At 40.9% G+C, this 16,320-nt stretch overlaps 1 protein-coding gene across 1 annotated transcript in view; it reads right to left on the bottom strand.

Annotated features, from left to right (window-relative positions):
- gpc1a (glypican 1a) overlaps nucleotides 1-10,658 on the bottom strand; it is a 33,661-nt gene extending 23,003 nt beyond the window's left edge. The window contains exons 1-3 of the mRNA XM_020602696.1: nucleotides 10,557-10,658; nucleotides 10,180-10,297; nucleotides 8,794-9,245 (exon numbers count right to left, since the gene is read on the bottom strand). Of these exons, the coding sequence (XP_020458352.1) occupies nucleotides 8,794-8,944 (151 nt within the window). The 5' untranslated portion in view covers nucleotides 8,945-9,245; nucleotides 10,180-10,297; nucleotides 10,557-10,658. The remainder of the gene's footprint in view (nucleotides 1-8,793; nucleotides 9,246-10,179; nucleotides 10,298-10,556) is intronic.
- Nucleotides 10,659-16,320: the final 5,662 nt, after the last annotated feature.

The following is a 16,320-nucleotide window of genomic DNA, read 5'->3' as shown; positions in this document are numbered from 1 at the left end:
GAAGGAAACACTCTGTTTTAAATTTTCTGTGTATTACTTGTCTGGTGAAGAAGAGAATTACCTATGTAGAGATACTGCTTGCAGCCAATGATGCATGAAATTTTTTGTATAAGATGATGTTATGGGGTAGGACTGGATAAGTCTGACTTCTTCCTACTCCATTCAAACATGTACTACGTATACGCAAACTGATTCTGAATCAGCATTGGTTGGATTTGTATAATTATGTGTGTGTTGATGTCGTTTGTTCTGCATGTTTGAAAGAATAAATCAAATCAAATGTTTCCTCTTGTGAAGCCATGATGACAACACCCAGTCACACTCAGTGAGATCACCCTCTGGTAATACTCTCTTCCATGATCCTATCAGTGCACAGGGTGTGCATGCGTATGCTATGACCTCTCAGTAAGGACACTGTGGTTTGAACATCAACAGAAACATCCTCTAATGTACAAGACCACTGAATTACTTCTAAAGAGACCAATCAAGCTATAAAATGAATAAAACCCCTGCTGGGGTTTGAGGAAAACACAAACAATGTGATTAGCAGCAATAATGTAAAGTCTCCCCTGGTGACTGTACAGTGCAATGAACAAATGTTGAGTCACATATTCAAAATGCTGAGTAATTTTTAACCGAAAACCAAATGCCACCTGCAGAATACAAATTCTCAAATGAGAACAATCTGTTTTTATTTCTTTGATTTGACTTACTTTTTTCCATTTTCACTATTGTCCCTTAAATTCCTGGAGCTGTCATAGGATAAACAGCTAGGAAACACAGGTCGAACGTGTTGTGATCAGCTGCGTGGTGGTTAGCAGCAGTACGACCTTCACATCTCAACACATCTCTGTTCCAGTGCAGACAGGAAGATAAAAGATGCAATATGACACTGGATCACATCCTCTTTAGTCTTAAATTAAAATCAACCTTGGAGTCTAGATGAACTGAAAACTACTCTAGGTTTTCTTACTTTTCCTGTTTAGTTTGGTATCATATTTACCAGTAAAGATCTGACTAATAAATCCTTGTAATAACCAATTAGTAGAAGCCAGGCCTGCACAGGAAGCAGCTCAGCATTAGTGTGACACACTGCACTGATTAGTGGAATGGAAAGCGTTGTAATGCCTCACTTTACATCCACTAGTTCATCTGTACACTCATGCCGTTCCCTGAAACTAGAAACCACAATGCATGACAAGCTGAAACACATGATGAACACACTAACCTGGCACATCTCACCTACCACTGTCAATTCCATTCATAGGAAAGTTACTTTACATCCACATGTACTGTTGTGCTGTATCACTTCAGCAAACTCAGTTTATTATCTCTCTACAAAATTAATAAAATTAGCCCATTAATTAAAATGCACAGTTCATTTCACTTGCTTGTTATCCAGGTGACACAAACACCCATAAATCTCCATCCCTTCATTCACATACTGCACACACACACACACACACACACACACAGGGTATACGTCTCCACGGAGCATATGTAGGAGCGTTGCAGCCAAGCAACCACCGAGTGCATCTCATCAGACAAACAACTCATCTCTTCATTTGGAAAACAGATGGACGCATGACTCCCAGAAAGGAGGGGAAGATGAGAGGAGGAGAAAGTGAAAATAGCATCTGATAAGGAGGAGGAAGAAATCGTTAAAGGGAGAAGAGAGAACAAGGAGAAGAGGTGTGAACTAGAGTGGGGGCAAGAAAGTACAAGAATGCAGAGGAAAGGAAAGACAGAGGTTATCGAGGAACAGTGCTGGTTTGTGCCACATTGGTTTTAGTGGAAAGATTGATGTTAAGACAGTGACTGGTTCTGCTCCTCAGCTCTTTTTCTTTCCTCCATGTCTGTTATATGTGATGATCACAGGGATGCAGAAGGGCTACATGACTCTGACCCCTGCATTCACCGTTTTGACTTGATTATATGTTGGCAATGATGGAATTCAGTCATTCTAGATAATAAATGTGGATTCATACCCAAACTGTAAACATGTATTATTAAAGTGGCTGCATTACACATATGGCTTCAACACCATCAAGAAAATTCCTCTAATGTAATCTTATTTTTAAGTTTCCTGGCATTTTATCAAAGAAATCTTTGATAGTTGCCCAGCTGCCTTTAGTTACCATTATCAGCTAAGATTTTTGTTGTCACACAGCACAGGATCTGATTTATAATAATAACAGTAGCAGATATGCTTGCAAATCATCCTGAACTCGGATGTACAGGCGTTTGATACCACTGCTCCACCTCTGTTTGTTAATATGCAGAATCTGGTTCCAAAATGCACCCTTGTGTTGCAGATATTTTGGCTTCTCTTGTGCACAGTGTCAGGAAGTGGACAAATACATCTGTCTTTATACAGTCTAGGTTATGACATAAGCCCATAAGCAGGATATCCTCACATTTGTGAACGAAATAACATTTTTCTTGAAAAATCACTGAAGCAATTACATCACTAATCAAAACAGATGCAGATTACTTCTCTGTTCATCAAACGAACAATGAATAATCTATTAGTCCCAGCCCTAAATATAAATTAATCTGGAAAGGGTCAAATGTGGAGCAGTCAGTGTCGGTATCAAACCAACTCTTCATCTATGAAGGAGAGATGAGGGTAAAGGCAACAAGGACAGTCTCCTCCCTTCCTCTCGTCTTCTTTCTGGTCTCCTCTCCCCCACCTCATTTCCATCTCAGTATGTCTTTCTCATGTTGCTGCATCAGACATCATGAAAGATTCACAGTTCTGCTTTTAACAGATCTTGCCAACCAAACCCCTCACACACACGCACGCAAACACACACACACACAGGCAACCCTACATTCACCTGACTAGGAAAAAAATTTCAAAGATGGAAGCAGAAGTAAGACAGGCAACAAGAGAAAGGACGAGGGAGGAGGATAAAGGTGACAGAGTATAGGGAGACCATTTGTAAATGTAGACTGGGTATTCATTGTTCCACTTGGTGGTGTACACACCGAGCTACTGAGTAAGCATACGATGTATGACAGATGATGGGCAGCATCAGTTTCCACTCTCTCACACACACACAGAGATTTCACAAACATTATGGGTAGATATGTACGAGCATCACTTTAACTTTAAGTATTGTAAAATTATTGTTAAATGTACACTTTTCTTTAGCTTTGTAGTATGGAGTAGGTGAAGTAAATCTCTTATGCAGAGCAAGGAGAGTTATATTGAAGTTATAATCTTTATTAAAGCCTTTGTTTTGTAGGGCATAATGGTTAAAATGCAGACCAGTTACGACTGGCATTATTTCAGTTATGTTGTCTCATTGCACCCTGCTTTAATGGCCCCAGATGGACAAGTAAAGCCACCATCTGCTTATCCCAGTGAGCCAGTGCCCAATGCCCTCATAAGGTCAGGATGGAGAGGTTCATTTGCTGGAAATCAGGAACTAAGTTTGCACTATATTTGGATGGACACCTGACTAATGAATGATGATATAATTGAATTATTGTAGGTGTTGTGTATCTAAACAAAGCAAATTGAAATTGTGTATGTATAAATGAATGGATGTTCCCTGTGGCTATGTTCACATCACAGCCTTTAATGCTCAGTTCTGATCTTATGTCTGGCCCAGTCCTGTGGTGTTGATGGTCCACATTCATTTGTGTAATTGACACGTATCCAGCTCAGTGTGTGAACATCGCTGAGGTGTTAAACTGCCACACATGCATAGATTTAAAGTCACGTGTGTACAAAAACAACTACTACTGTACGCCATTGGTACAATGGTCCAATCGTGCCACTTCCTCCAAAACTGTGAGTTATGATAGGTTCCTTCCAGTTTGGCTTGAGCAGAAGCTTCTTTTTGTGTCCAACAGATTTGAAGTTTCCTCTTCTCTCCACTGACCTCTGTCACTGTACATTTCTCTCCTCCATGTTTAGATCTACTGGTCTGTGAGGGGCCGATGCTAAATGATGACAACAGGCGATATGCACCAAGGAGTGAGATACACAACCTGACAGCAGATGTAAAGTCAGAGATTGAATCAGATCTAGCACCACATATGCAAGTGGCCTAGATCTGATTTTTTACAAAATTACACATGGTTCATTCACACAACAGTAAAAATAATCCATTATCTTTTAAAATAATTAATTAGGGCCACTTCAGCATGTAATATGAATAAAGCCTATTTAACTCATCCTTGTTAAAGAGTTTGATTAATAACTACACCTGTAATCTAACATAATGTACGGGTAATCTTACCTGAAACACAGTATGTCAGGTCAAACTCATTCCAGCACACAGCCTCACTGCTTCTCCTGAATGTTTTTTCAAACACGCAACAAATATATTTAGGCTCCACAGCACATACAAACAAAACACAGGTCTCTGAACTCAGGACCTTTTCAACACAGAATATGAAGTGAGCAAAATATATACACTACCATGCAAAAGTGTGGACACACTTTATCATTAAATTCAATGAGAAAGTGTGTCCACACTTTTGCCTGGTAGTGTAGTCTCACCTTGTTTCAGCGTTATACGATCACATGGGTGTGTGCTGCTCTGCACAGACAATGCATGTGTGAATGAAACAGAAGTGGCTTTCCTGGAGAAGGTGTTGGCTTTCACTGACTTTTAAGCGCGCGTGCACACACACACACACACACACACACTATAGGACAAATAGTCTTTAACTACTGACCAGGTAAATGTACAATGTGTTCAAGTTAAAAATGCTTGCAGGCACAAAGACAGACAGGCATACAGAGAGAAAGATGGCTTCCATTCACATGGTGTTAAACCTTTGGGACAATAGGTGTGTGCAGGGAGAAAGAAGAATAGGGGCTTTTTAGACTCTGGGTAGGAATGTAGAGCATCTGTTTGTCATATTACACACTGTTTACTTTGGAATTATGATATTCATCATCTCCCCTTACAAAAACAGGTATCACACCCTTAGGCTTGTCAATAAACCAAATTTCATATCCAGATTGTATTTTACTATAGATCAGATTTACACCTTTACATTACATTGTGTCACAGGTGTTCTTTCCCTTGCAGCATATGTCAGCTTATGCGCCTCATTTGATGCAATATTTCCATTTATGCTGTCAACATGTGGTCCAGACACACTGCATCTCTATTTTGATGTGTTCTAAAGTAAAAAACTGAACTTCTAAACATCTACTATAAATGTTTGTTGGCTTAGAAAACAGGAGAACACAAGAAAGGCTTTAACTGCTGATCTTACATTATGTTCCCCTACACAACAGCTAATTTTATGTCAGTGGTATTTGAGTAATTGCTAGTATAGCTGTCACTTGTTAAACTGTCATTTTTATATTTATTGGTAGAAAATGCATTGAAATGTTCAAAATAACTTTCATATCCATAATTGTGTAATGTAATGCCAGTGCTACAAAGTTTAGAAGCACAAACAGGGAGTAAAGGGATACATATGAAACCTTATCAGTGACCACAACACAAAATGTGGGTGTGGTAAAGAATCAAAACTACAAACAGGTGACATATTAAAGGAAAAACCAACATGAATCCCAATTCTCCTAATTGCATCCACATTTCTATCGCTTGTGTCTTAGTACCTCCCATGTAAGATGCAAGTAAAAGGTACAAGGAGAAAGGCACGGAGGAAACATGTTTTAACTGACATGAGGCATCCTTAATGTGAAGCGTCCAATCACAAACTGGTTTCCGGTAACGGAGAGCATCAATCCGTAACAGACTTTCACAAATGAAGCACTCATGTATCCTCAGTTTTAGATCCACCAGTCAGCCTCCCCGCTCCTCAGAGCAGAAATAAAATCTTTAGGATGCCCTTCGTCATAGTGGACCAGAACGATCTGGTGACGGAAGGCCACAGCATATGAGTCACATCATTTTCATACTCAGAGATGGGTTCAGTGGAGAGACAAGGACATTTCACATTTGTTGGACATATATGGAAAAGCTTCTCAAACCAAACTGGAAAGACTAAATGTAACCAAGCAGTATTTAGTTACATTTAGTTAAACATGTGTGACAGGTTAGGAGTTCAATGGTGCTCAGCTCAGAGCTGGATACATGTCACAGACACAAAAAGACTGGATCTGACAACAAAATAGGAACTGAGCATTAAGGCCTGTGATGCGAATGTAGCTTTAAGTCTCAAACGTTGACCATGAATATTTGACATTTAAACAGAAAATCCCAGACAATATCTATTCATAACATGAGGTGCTATCCCATGTAACACAGAATACGTCGACCAGAGAGGAGCGTAAAATGAAGTGTCCTTCTCTACAATGAACTTCTTGTGACTAGCAACAGCTGGGACTTGTCCCAAATCATTAGGAAAGTGTGAGTTCCTCAGAATGGGAGCCTGTGTGCACAGGAAGTCCACAGGGCTGAAACACGTGCATGTTCTACTGAAGATGATGCTCCTCTGGTTTTACATTAGTTTTGCTTCTTCAAAACAGGGGAATGATTTTAGCCAATATAACTATTATATAATTTCAATTTGGCTTTTATAAAGAGGTAAGATCCCCAGGTGACTTTAAATCTTATTTACAAGGGAGTGTTATAGAATGTATCAGCATCAATTCACAGGTACAGGCATGAAGGAAAACTACAATTTAGAATAGCATACATCCATAAGTATAAAATGTAAGTAAAGTTTAATTAGTTTAGTACCATGTTATTACTAAACTGCTTATTTACAACTAGAGTCTCATATTTGTAAAAATAAGATTCCAGTTTTCTTGTCCTTAAAATCTTAAATTCATCGAGTACTGCAGTGTCCTTCAGTTTAAAGACCCGTTATATGTTCTGACAGGCAGTGGGAAAATCGTGCCTCAATGTTTTTAGAATCACCTTAGTATGAACAGCTTTACAAAAGCTGTGTTAAAAACATGGAGTTTGTGGTTCAAATGTAGTTGTTTTTGTAATAATTGTAATCAATGAGCATGTACATTAGCATGCACGAGGTGCTTTCCAAATGCAAATATGACTACTGCAATGGGTTGTACCAAAGTTTTCTCATGGTTGAAACAGTCTCATGACTGACATTAAGGCAAAAGTGTAGTCTGTCTGTCCCTGAGGTGAGAAAGATTGAAGAGCCGGGTAATTCTGCTGCCTGCTGTCATCTTTCTGTTCCTACCTGGTTGTCAGGTTTAAATGGGTTCTGGGAAGGAAGAAATGTTGCTCAAATAACCAGAGCAGATCAAGGTCCAAGTGACTGAAGGACTGTGTTTTTCCATTTGTCAATAAAAGATGAGTTTTTAATGGAAAGGGAGGGAGAGTGTTGGGTCGGGTCTCTTCCATGGCTGTCCATGAGGCACTAACAGAGACCTTGAGTGACTCACTTGCTCTGTCTCTGTCAACCTGCCTCACTGTCTGCTGGTTTCTGTCTCCACCATTCTAACCCATTCTCATTATAACATGCACACATCTAATATTAATAACTCACCCACCCATACAAAGCAGTTTTCACTGATACACCTTTACATCATACACAGTCTGAACACATAAGCACACCTCAGTCTCTCCTTGCTTTTATCTCATCCTCTGCAAGGCCACTGCTCTCTATCCATTTTTAGATGAAGTACAGGAAGAGACAGATGATTGTCTTAAAGGGGAAATCATCTCACTTTCGCTATTCCCATCTGTCTTTTCTCAAGGCAGAGACAGGTTAATCAGCATCTGTACAGAGTGACAATATACAGACTGTGATGTATGATGTCCCTCTGGAGCTTGAGCTGACCGATTATCTGACTGCCTGGGTAACTGACTGATTGATGCACGATTTCCTGACTGGTTGGATGGCTGGCTGACAGACAAGAAAGCCGATCAAAACCACAGAATGGAACAACCATCCAAAATCTTAGTCTCATCAACTTTGTAACAGTATCTTATGCTGCAAGCTTGCTAAGCTTTAGTTGGTATTGGATAACACCTCAGGCAAGTTGAAATGATTAGCCTATGCAAAATGACAAAAGAGCCTGTTCCAGCATCTACTGAGACACACTCACATACACCCAACACCTGCAGTCCAGAGCAGAGCAGTCACGGAAAATGCATCAGAACACATTAGTGCTCTACCGCTATTCAGCAGAAAGCAAATCTGTATTTTCCTCTGTCGTTTATATTCAAAACGGTTCCCACCTGCAGTGCAAACATCAGCAAACAGCCATGAAAGCCTTCAGCAGATTATAATAGCTCCACATGACACATGGCTCACACCCACATACAAATATGTCCTCAGAAGACAATGAAAATGCCCCAGAAAAAGACTACAATAGAGGACCTGCAGGACAGACAGACTGGGAAACACTTCAGTTTGGATGTGTGCATTGCTCAGTGAAAGAAATGAAAACTAGCAATATTCAGAGTCCAGACACAAAGACATACATATAGTATAATGAGACTCAGCCCAAATAAGAAATGTGATTTTTAGAACAATAAAACAAGTTAATGTGATGTAAACCTGGCTAAACAAGCTTAAAGGTGCAGTGTTATTAACAGGAACTTACCATATTAAACCAAAATACACAGTATCTGAGATGAAAAAGAATAAACTGTATATTTTAATGGATTATGGCAATAGAAATATTAGTGTAAACCCAGTATACTGTTGCCATATGACAGGTGGCCTAATAATACCACAAGAGAAGGTATATGTCAGGAAAAACTAATCACCCTGTCATATTTCAGCAAGCAGATTCATGTCTTACTTATTATAAAAACTTATTTAATATGTGCTGAGAGGTCTGTGATATTCCCTTCCATCTACCCCAAAACTCACCGGAGATCTCGGTCTGAGGTACCCCGGCCAGAGTGAACCCCTTCCCGGTGTAGAACTGCCGCAGGTCGGTGCAGCTTCTGTTCCCTCCGGCTGCTGGACCCGGTGCTGCAGACAGACACACCAGCGTGCAGAGAAGCCCAGGGAGACGCATCTTTGTCTAGTCCTTTTTCTTACAGCCAGAGAAATCCTGAAAATGTATGATCCGAGTGAATGAAGCAGGACTTCGTAGGAGATACCCTGTTTAAAAGAGTTTTCTCCCTGTCAGCAGAAGCACTGTTCCCTGCTCAAGCTACACGGTGCTCCGGTTCTCTAACACACAACAACCAGGCGAGAGAGGGAGGCACCCGTGGCGGCCACTTCGGGGTGTTTGTCCGGGACAAGAGCTGCGACGCGCGGCTGTAGGTGTCAGGTACACCCCGCTCCGCCTCCTCCTCCTCCCCCTCCTGCGTGAGCTGCAGAAATACCAGAGACAAAAGAGAGATGGAGAGGAGTGTGTGCGAGAGAGAGAGAGAGAGAGACAAACAGAGCAGGTGTCCCTCAGTCAAAGCCGGTGCAGATCCACGATCAGAATTTCGGGTTCAGATTAAGGAAATGAGCCGGTTTAAAGTCAACTAAATAAAAAAAGGCTTCAAACAGGAGAAGTGTCCGGTGAAGCCCCCTCCCCGGGGGTTTGGGACAATGAAATGTGCGTTGGTGGGACTGTGTATAGAGTTGATTCTCTCTCTCTCTCTCTGTGTGTGTGAGTGTGTGTGTGTGTGTGTGTGAGAGAGCCTCCAGCCGCAAGCAGCGCAGCTAAACAGCGACACCTTCAGGTTCAGATAAGAGGAAAACTCATGTAAGAAAGTTCCCAGCATAGTGTGTAGCCTATTTATTCTCAATAGCTGAACATACTGTATGTTCACAAAGGAGAGCATGTATTTCTAGTCAAAAACATTTAATAAATAAAAGCGCTTTGCATTAAATCCAATTCTATTCCTTCATCTTTTGTGAAACATCCGTCGACTCTTGCACCACAGCCACTTACACGCTCTGTCAGGCCGCAAGTGAAAGTAGAAAACAAAGTGTGTCATGCAAATAAAAGGAATTTCTGCAAACAGCTGATACACAGTATCAGTGGCTTGTAGGGAGCCACTGTGTTTGTGTGATTCTGTCTAGCAAGAGTGGCGGACTTGAGCGATGTCAGACGCTCTCCAATCCCAGTGACCAAGGCTGGTCAGAACCTCAGAAATGCAGCAGAAATTAAGTTAATTACATGATGGGTTGAAATGTTCTATAATTACATTTTAACATGTACAAGGCCAGATCTCAAAACAAATGGTCTTCTCAATCTGTTTTGAAAAACCAGACTGGCTTGTACAGAGCATAGAAATCAGCCTCATCCAGCACCTTTACGATAACTTGGATAACCTTGACTGTGAGCCAGGCCTTCTCACTGGATCCCTTTCTGGCATGCCATGTCACAGCTCTTTCTTCCCTCATTTCCTGTTATCTCATTACAGAAGTGCTGCAAAAAAAATGGTGCAGTAGTTTGATTGGATGTAATTTTGGCCATGTAGTTTACACTGACTGCAATAAATTAGCCAAAACCAGCGCAACCCTTGTTTAAGTATGGTATTTTTGTATAAAAAGACAAGATGAGGTTAAGGCTGAATAATATAGGGTTCAAACATGACTTCCAAAGTCAAATCTCCAAAGAGATTATCAGCACTTCTCTGATCACAAGTTCTTCACAAAATGCAGCCAAAAAAAAAATAAAATATCACCTTTTGCTGTAGCAGATACACCCCCTTCCAGCTCTCAGCATCCTGAAATCCCCTGCACACTGTTCAGTAAGCCTTCTTACAGCAGACTTGTCAAAGTGCACAAAGCACAGGTGTTATTAATAACATGAGTGATTGCTTTGTTTGATGCAGGTGTAGCAGCCAGTCATGGCGGTGTGACAGAGAAACAGCTGAAACTGCTCAATTAAATTCAGCCATGATTAATTTCATTATTTACTCCAGAACATTTCCTGCTGTGACATGTCAGGAATTACCTGGAATTTGAATTCAGGTATCCATTAATCACAGGTGTACAAACTACCGTAAGGGAAAAACCACTGCAAGGTGTATAATTAATCCTATTTGCTCTCATTAGCAGTGTAAACAAACATTCGGAGAGGATTTCTTTTTAACCTCACACATTTCGCCATTTGTTTTCTATGAATGCCACACTTTTACCATAAACTTGTTAAAGTTAACAACTGACACCTGAGCAGGTATATATTTTTTTCAGCTGTGCGAGGGCACATTTCAGGCCAAATACACCAGTTCTACTGTCTAGGGTGAGAATAAGCAGAAGTTCAACCTCACTTTCAAGTCATCTGAAAGATTCACCATCACCGACCTCCTCAGTCAACAGTAGAGCTACACTTTCATTTAATCCCACACACACATATGCTCAGTTCACACACACTTAAGGCAACGTCAGGGCAAGCATTAATCCAGCCAGTGATTTAATGCCTTGGCAGACGGCGTGTCATTAGGATTAATGTGTTAAAAGAGACTAGCACATACCATCCACTTTAGCCCTAAGGAGAAAGATGTTGTTTTATACAAACGACAGTGATGAGTAACACATCAAATAGCAGCTCTTTGTCTAGCACATGACATACACTGCACCGTAAGACTGACATCTTCCTGATGATGCTGTCAGCTTTCAGCTGAGGCTCTTTTCCCAAACTGCTGTTGACATAAAGAAATAAAAACATCAATTTTACTCAAGCCTTGGAAGTGAAGCTGTGGTGTAATAAAAATCAAATTAAAACATCACCACTAGAGACTGGTTCAAATAGATAACAGACAAATATTTAGGCTGTTGACTCATGCAACAATGTGGATATTGTCTGTGGAGGAGCAAGTGTCATCTTGACTTTTTTTTTTGGCACATTTGTACAGGATTTCACTGGCAATGCCAATGTTGTCCGTGCAGTAACACACGTAAACTAAATTATGACATAAATAATCCTGTCATTCAGAGACTAGCTAAAGCTTCAAACTGAGTCTGTATCCAGTTTCAAAACTGGTTATTTTCCCAAAGCTAGCCAAACCAGGTCATCAATCACACACATCTCCATTAACTACAAGAACGAACCATCAGCTCAGCTCTTGAACTCATTCTAATTCACCCTGTTTTCTTCCTTCCCCTTTCTCCTCATCTGAACTTCCTGACCTTTTGTATCTGCCATTAACTAAACCCAAACACTGTAGTGAAGAGAGTTGCAATACTTTAACACTCTACCATTTTTCATTCTCTTCCCTCTTCACGATTCCTTGCACCTTGCTGTCCACGTGCACATCAAGCCTTTTAGTATCATGCAGATACAGTGCAGTGCTCTGTGTTTCCAAGTCCATACCTGCAATGCATCAGAGAATGAAGATGTCAAGGAGAAAAATGATGAAAGACAAAGCAGCTCAGCCTGCAATGACCTACATATAGAGACCTGCAAGTGTGTGTGTGTGTGTGTGTGTGTGTGTGTGTGTGATTCTGAGCTGCACTGACATTTGTTTCTGTTTGACTCTGTCTCTTTTCAAGCTTGCAAGTCAAAATGAAAATGATACTTCCTTCTCAACAGATTTTAAAACCAACCAACTTTTGTCAGTCATTCTCATCGAAGCAGCAATGCTCCAACTAAACCAAGAAACGACAAACAACAGTGGAGCATTGCTGTAAACACAGCACACGCCAGCTGTACACATACTGTGCAAACATTAAATCACACAGGTGATGAAACTTTAATAGCTTACCTCCTATCCAAACTATCTATCACTCAGTTGTGACCAATAAATAGTGACATACAGTAATAGCACAGGAGTGAGTGTCTGGCTGGCGTCCAGGTCATCGTGGACCTGCTGCAACCTGAAAACAGCTTGGTGTTAATGATGAAGGCCAAATTCAGTTAGCAGAAATGTGAGACAACAGACAAGAGGAAGGATGCCAGCACCCTGCCTCAGCTGGTCTGTCAGTCGCCCACCACTTTGGTTCAGAGCAAAATATTTCAACCACATGTACGAAGAAATATTTAACACTTCTAAGTGAACAGACAGTAGGTGTTGGCAGTGGAGCTGCAGTTACTGGTGACTGAGAGCAGTGTTGCTAAATTATGTTTCCTGTAGATGACATGACAGAAAAAAGACAGAAAAGACCCCAAACACAGCAAAACAACAACTGTACAAATACTGTATATGTGGAATGACAAAGAGACACAGAACAACTGCAAAGACCTGAGTAAAGCTATTTACAAAGATTCTTGAAATGGATGAAAATGAGCACAAACTAGCTAAAAACAGATGCAAAACAACTTCAAAAGGGACTAAAACCAACCACAAGTTGACTCAAACTGACTGCATTCTCTGATTTGTGAGTCCTACTCTTATGTAGGAGTATTTTTGTGCCTAGGGACCTGTTTTGTTTTATATTCCAAACAGGGGGAATAAAATCAGATTTAGATAAGAGAAAACATGACACAACACAGGTACGTTCAGTGTTTGGCATTTGCTTGCATTATGCTGAGTCATGAAGGTTTAGTCTGAGTAAACTTAGTCCCCCTTGTCCGATCAGCTTGCAGTCACATCAGCATTCAAGCTGATGCTGTTGGATATGAATGCTGCTGCAAATCTTTGAATTCAAATTGTGATTTCTGCATCCATGATAAATCTTACTCACCTCAGTGATTCCCCTGCCTTTTCATTAGTGCCACCAGCAGCTGGACACTTACTGATTTGACTGAAATGACATTTGATGTTTTAATACTTTTGTTTTGATGCAGAACCACATGCAACCAGTGTTGGAGGTGTGAGAACATAGCAGGAATATAACTTCAACAAGGCAGACTTACCAGGGAAGGCTTGATCATTGTAATGGACCCTAAACAGTTGGGTACCGAGCAGACAGACAAAAGCAAACATTTCAGGGAAAGATTAGATGACTGGCCAGATCCAGGGGTGTACAAGCATCCACATACGGGTGAGGCAAACAATACAGACTGTGGCAGGCAAGGCTGGAGTCCAGTAGGAGAAAGGTATGAACTGGTAAGTCTGAGAGCGGTTGCTAAACAACCTGGCAGCACATGAATGCAGGCTGCTGGCTTATTTATTGACTGTATGATTGCACAGATAGGACGGAGGTGAGTGTGGGCGGAGCAGGTAGGCATGGGAAAATGGAACACAGACAAGGGAAAACACAGAGTGGATACAGGGCCAAGACTGAGATTGTGGCAGGGAGAATTTTGTGCACAGAAAATAATTATGGTGATCCCTTATCTTTGCATATAACACATCATTTGTTTTGTGTTCAAAGCTTCGTCTCACACTTTAGTTTATGAAATATACCTGCAAAAGATTCTCATCAGTACTAATTAGTTCCAATGCTGCTGTTATGGTTGGGTTAACACAAGTGTGTTAAGGTGAGTTAAGTGATTCAGTGCTCTTCTTTCACACAGAAACTGGTGTTAAAAGTGCCCTTCAGGAAGACACTTACTCCCTGATTGGTTCAGCAAAGCTGCCCTACGGTGTGTTGGCGTTATAGACTGTGGGTAGAAGGAGGTAGCCAGACACTGTGAAGTTGATCAACTTACAGGTTTAAGTGAGTCATAAATGCCCAATCCAGATTTAGAGTAGCGCCACACCTCTGCCATTTAGATTCCATCAGCAGCTGTTGATATTCGAGGATCTCTGATTCACCCAAAAGCATTTTGAGACAATAAATTTAATAATCACAGCTCCAGTGAGAGTAACTGAAAGAACACCCAAAGGATAAAAGAGACAACAGATCTGATGCTGCAGCACTCGATCACTGATGTCAGGTTGCAGTTTTCCTTGTGTGTAACATACTTGGCCAAATAAAGGTGATTATTATCCTTATTATTAAATACTGCATCTGCACATAACACTAAAACTTTAAAAATCAGGAAGAAGGGCCCATTTCCTTTTACATGGACCCAAATTGACAAATAAATGCTTTCCGGTGCAGGGCATGCATTCATAACTAATACAGACAGGTGACAAATTAAAAGAAAAACCTGATTAAATGAGCAGCCTTTTTCAGGATGACAGTGCACATGTCCATAGGACACGAGGGGTCACTGTAAATATGAAAAGGAAGTGAGTCATATGTCACTAGATCTAAACCCGGTTGAACACTTATGGGAGATTTTGGACTGATTTGTTAGACAGCATCTTTATCACCATCATCAAAATGTCACATGAGGTAACATCTTTTGGAAGAATGGTGTGCCAGGAAGGTTGCAAACGCTGACGAGGATAGGAACATTAATATGATTTAGATAGGACAAACCTCAATCATGACTCTTGGACAGGATTAAAATAATCAGAGCTCTGATTTGATTAGTGCTGGCACACAGGAAGGATATTATTCAGCATCACCAGCTTGTTGAAACACCCTTCGGCTCCATCTCACTTATGAACTCTTATCCCAGTTTCTCTCTTTTTCACCTCCTTCCTCTCACTCTTCTGCTTTCTGTCTGTTCTTGTCCTACGCCCTTTTTAGCTGAGGTGCATCAGGCATTCACTTCAAGCTAATCAATCAAAGCAGCACAGAAACAAAAAAGAAAAAACTAAGAATTTATAACCTACAAAAACATAACATTTTAAGACAGCATGAAGAAATGGTTGAAGACTATTTCTTCAAGGATTTTGTCTCTGGTACAGAATTGTGGGAACCATCTGCAGCACTAATACACCAATGGTGGCGCTGTCTCTGGCCACCAACTTGGAGTTCAGCATCTTGCCCAAGAACACTTTGACTGGGAAGAACAGGAATTGAACTGCCGACCTACTCGTTAGGGGACAACCGCTCTACCTCCTAAGCCACAGCGGCCCCACAGTGTGGGTTGACAGTGCCAACATCAGGCTGATGCTCACAGTCTTGCTCCCCCCACTTCTCTCTCCATCGCTCTGTGTCTTCCTCACTGCAGCAATTTGCATTCAATGATGTCTTTATTTCCCATCATCCCCTGGCAGCTCCTTGTGCCAACCACACAATCTGTGCCAGCCTTCTGACCATGCCAATCCAATTACAGTAATCTCTCAAAGGGCCAGAGGCCATAGAGCTGTGACTGTGTGCCCATATAATATATGCATAAGCCTCTGATGGCTCAAAACCCCTGTATGTTTAAACCCATCATCTGCATTATGAAAGTGCCCAGCTACAATTTAGCTGAAAATGTACATTTTACAATCCTTAAGTAGCAAGTCACAGTAAGTTATTTCAAGCCAAACATTAACCAAACCTAAAAAACTTAATTTTACATTCTAGTGGTGTTCCCAGAATTCCTAGTTACTGTGAGAGGTACATCCCAAGTGACTTTTTATGCAGCACTGTTTTCCTCACTTGTGCCCTTTTCTTGCATCTTAGTCCCACCCAAAAAAAGATGCAAGGAAAAACAAGAGAAGAGAGGAGTCAAGGAAATGCATTTAAAGCGACAAGTAACATCCTTTCCCCTGATCCTTTATCTGGACTGTCCAATTA

Source organism: Monopterus albus, unplaced genomic scaffold (assembly GCF_001952655.1).
Source record: "Monopterus albus unplaced genomic scaffold, M_albus_1.0 scaffold58.1, whole genome shotgun sequence".
Lineage (NCBI taxonomy): Eukaryota > Metazoa > Chordata > Actinopteri > Synbranchiformes > Synbranchidae > Monopterus > Monopterus albus.
This window is presented reverse-complemented; position numbering and strand designations above follow the sequence as displayed.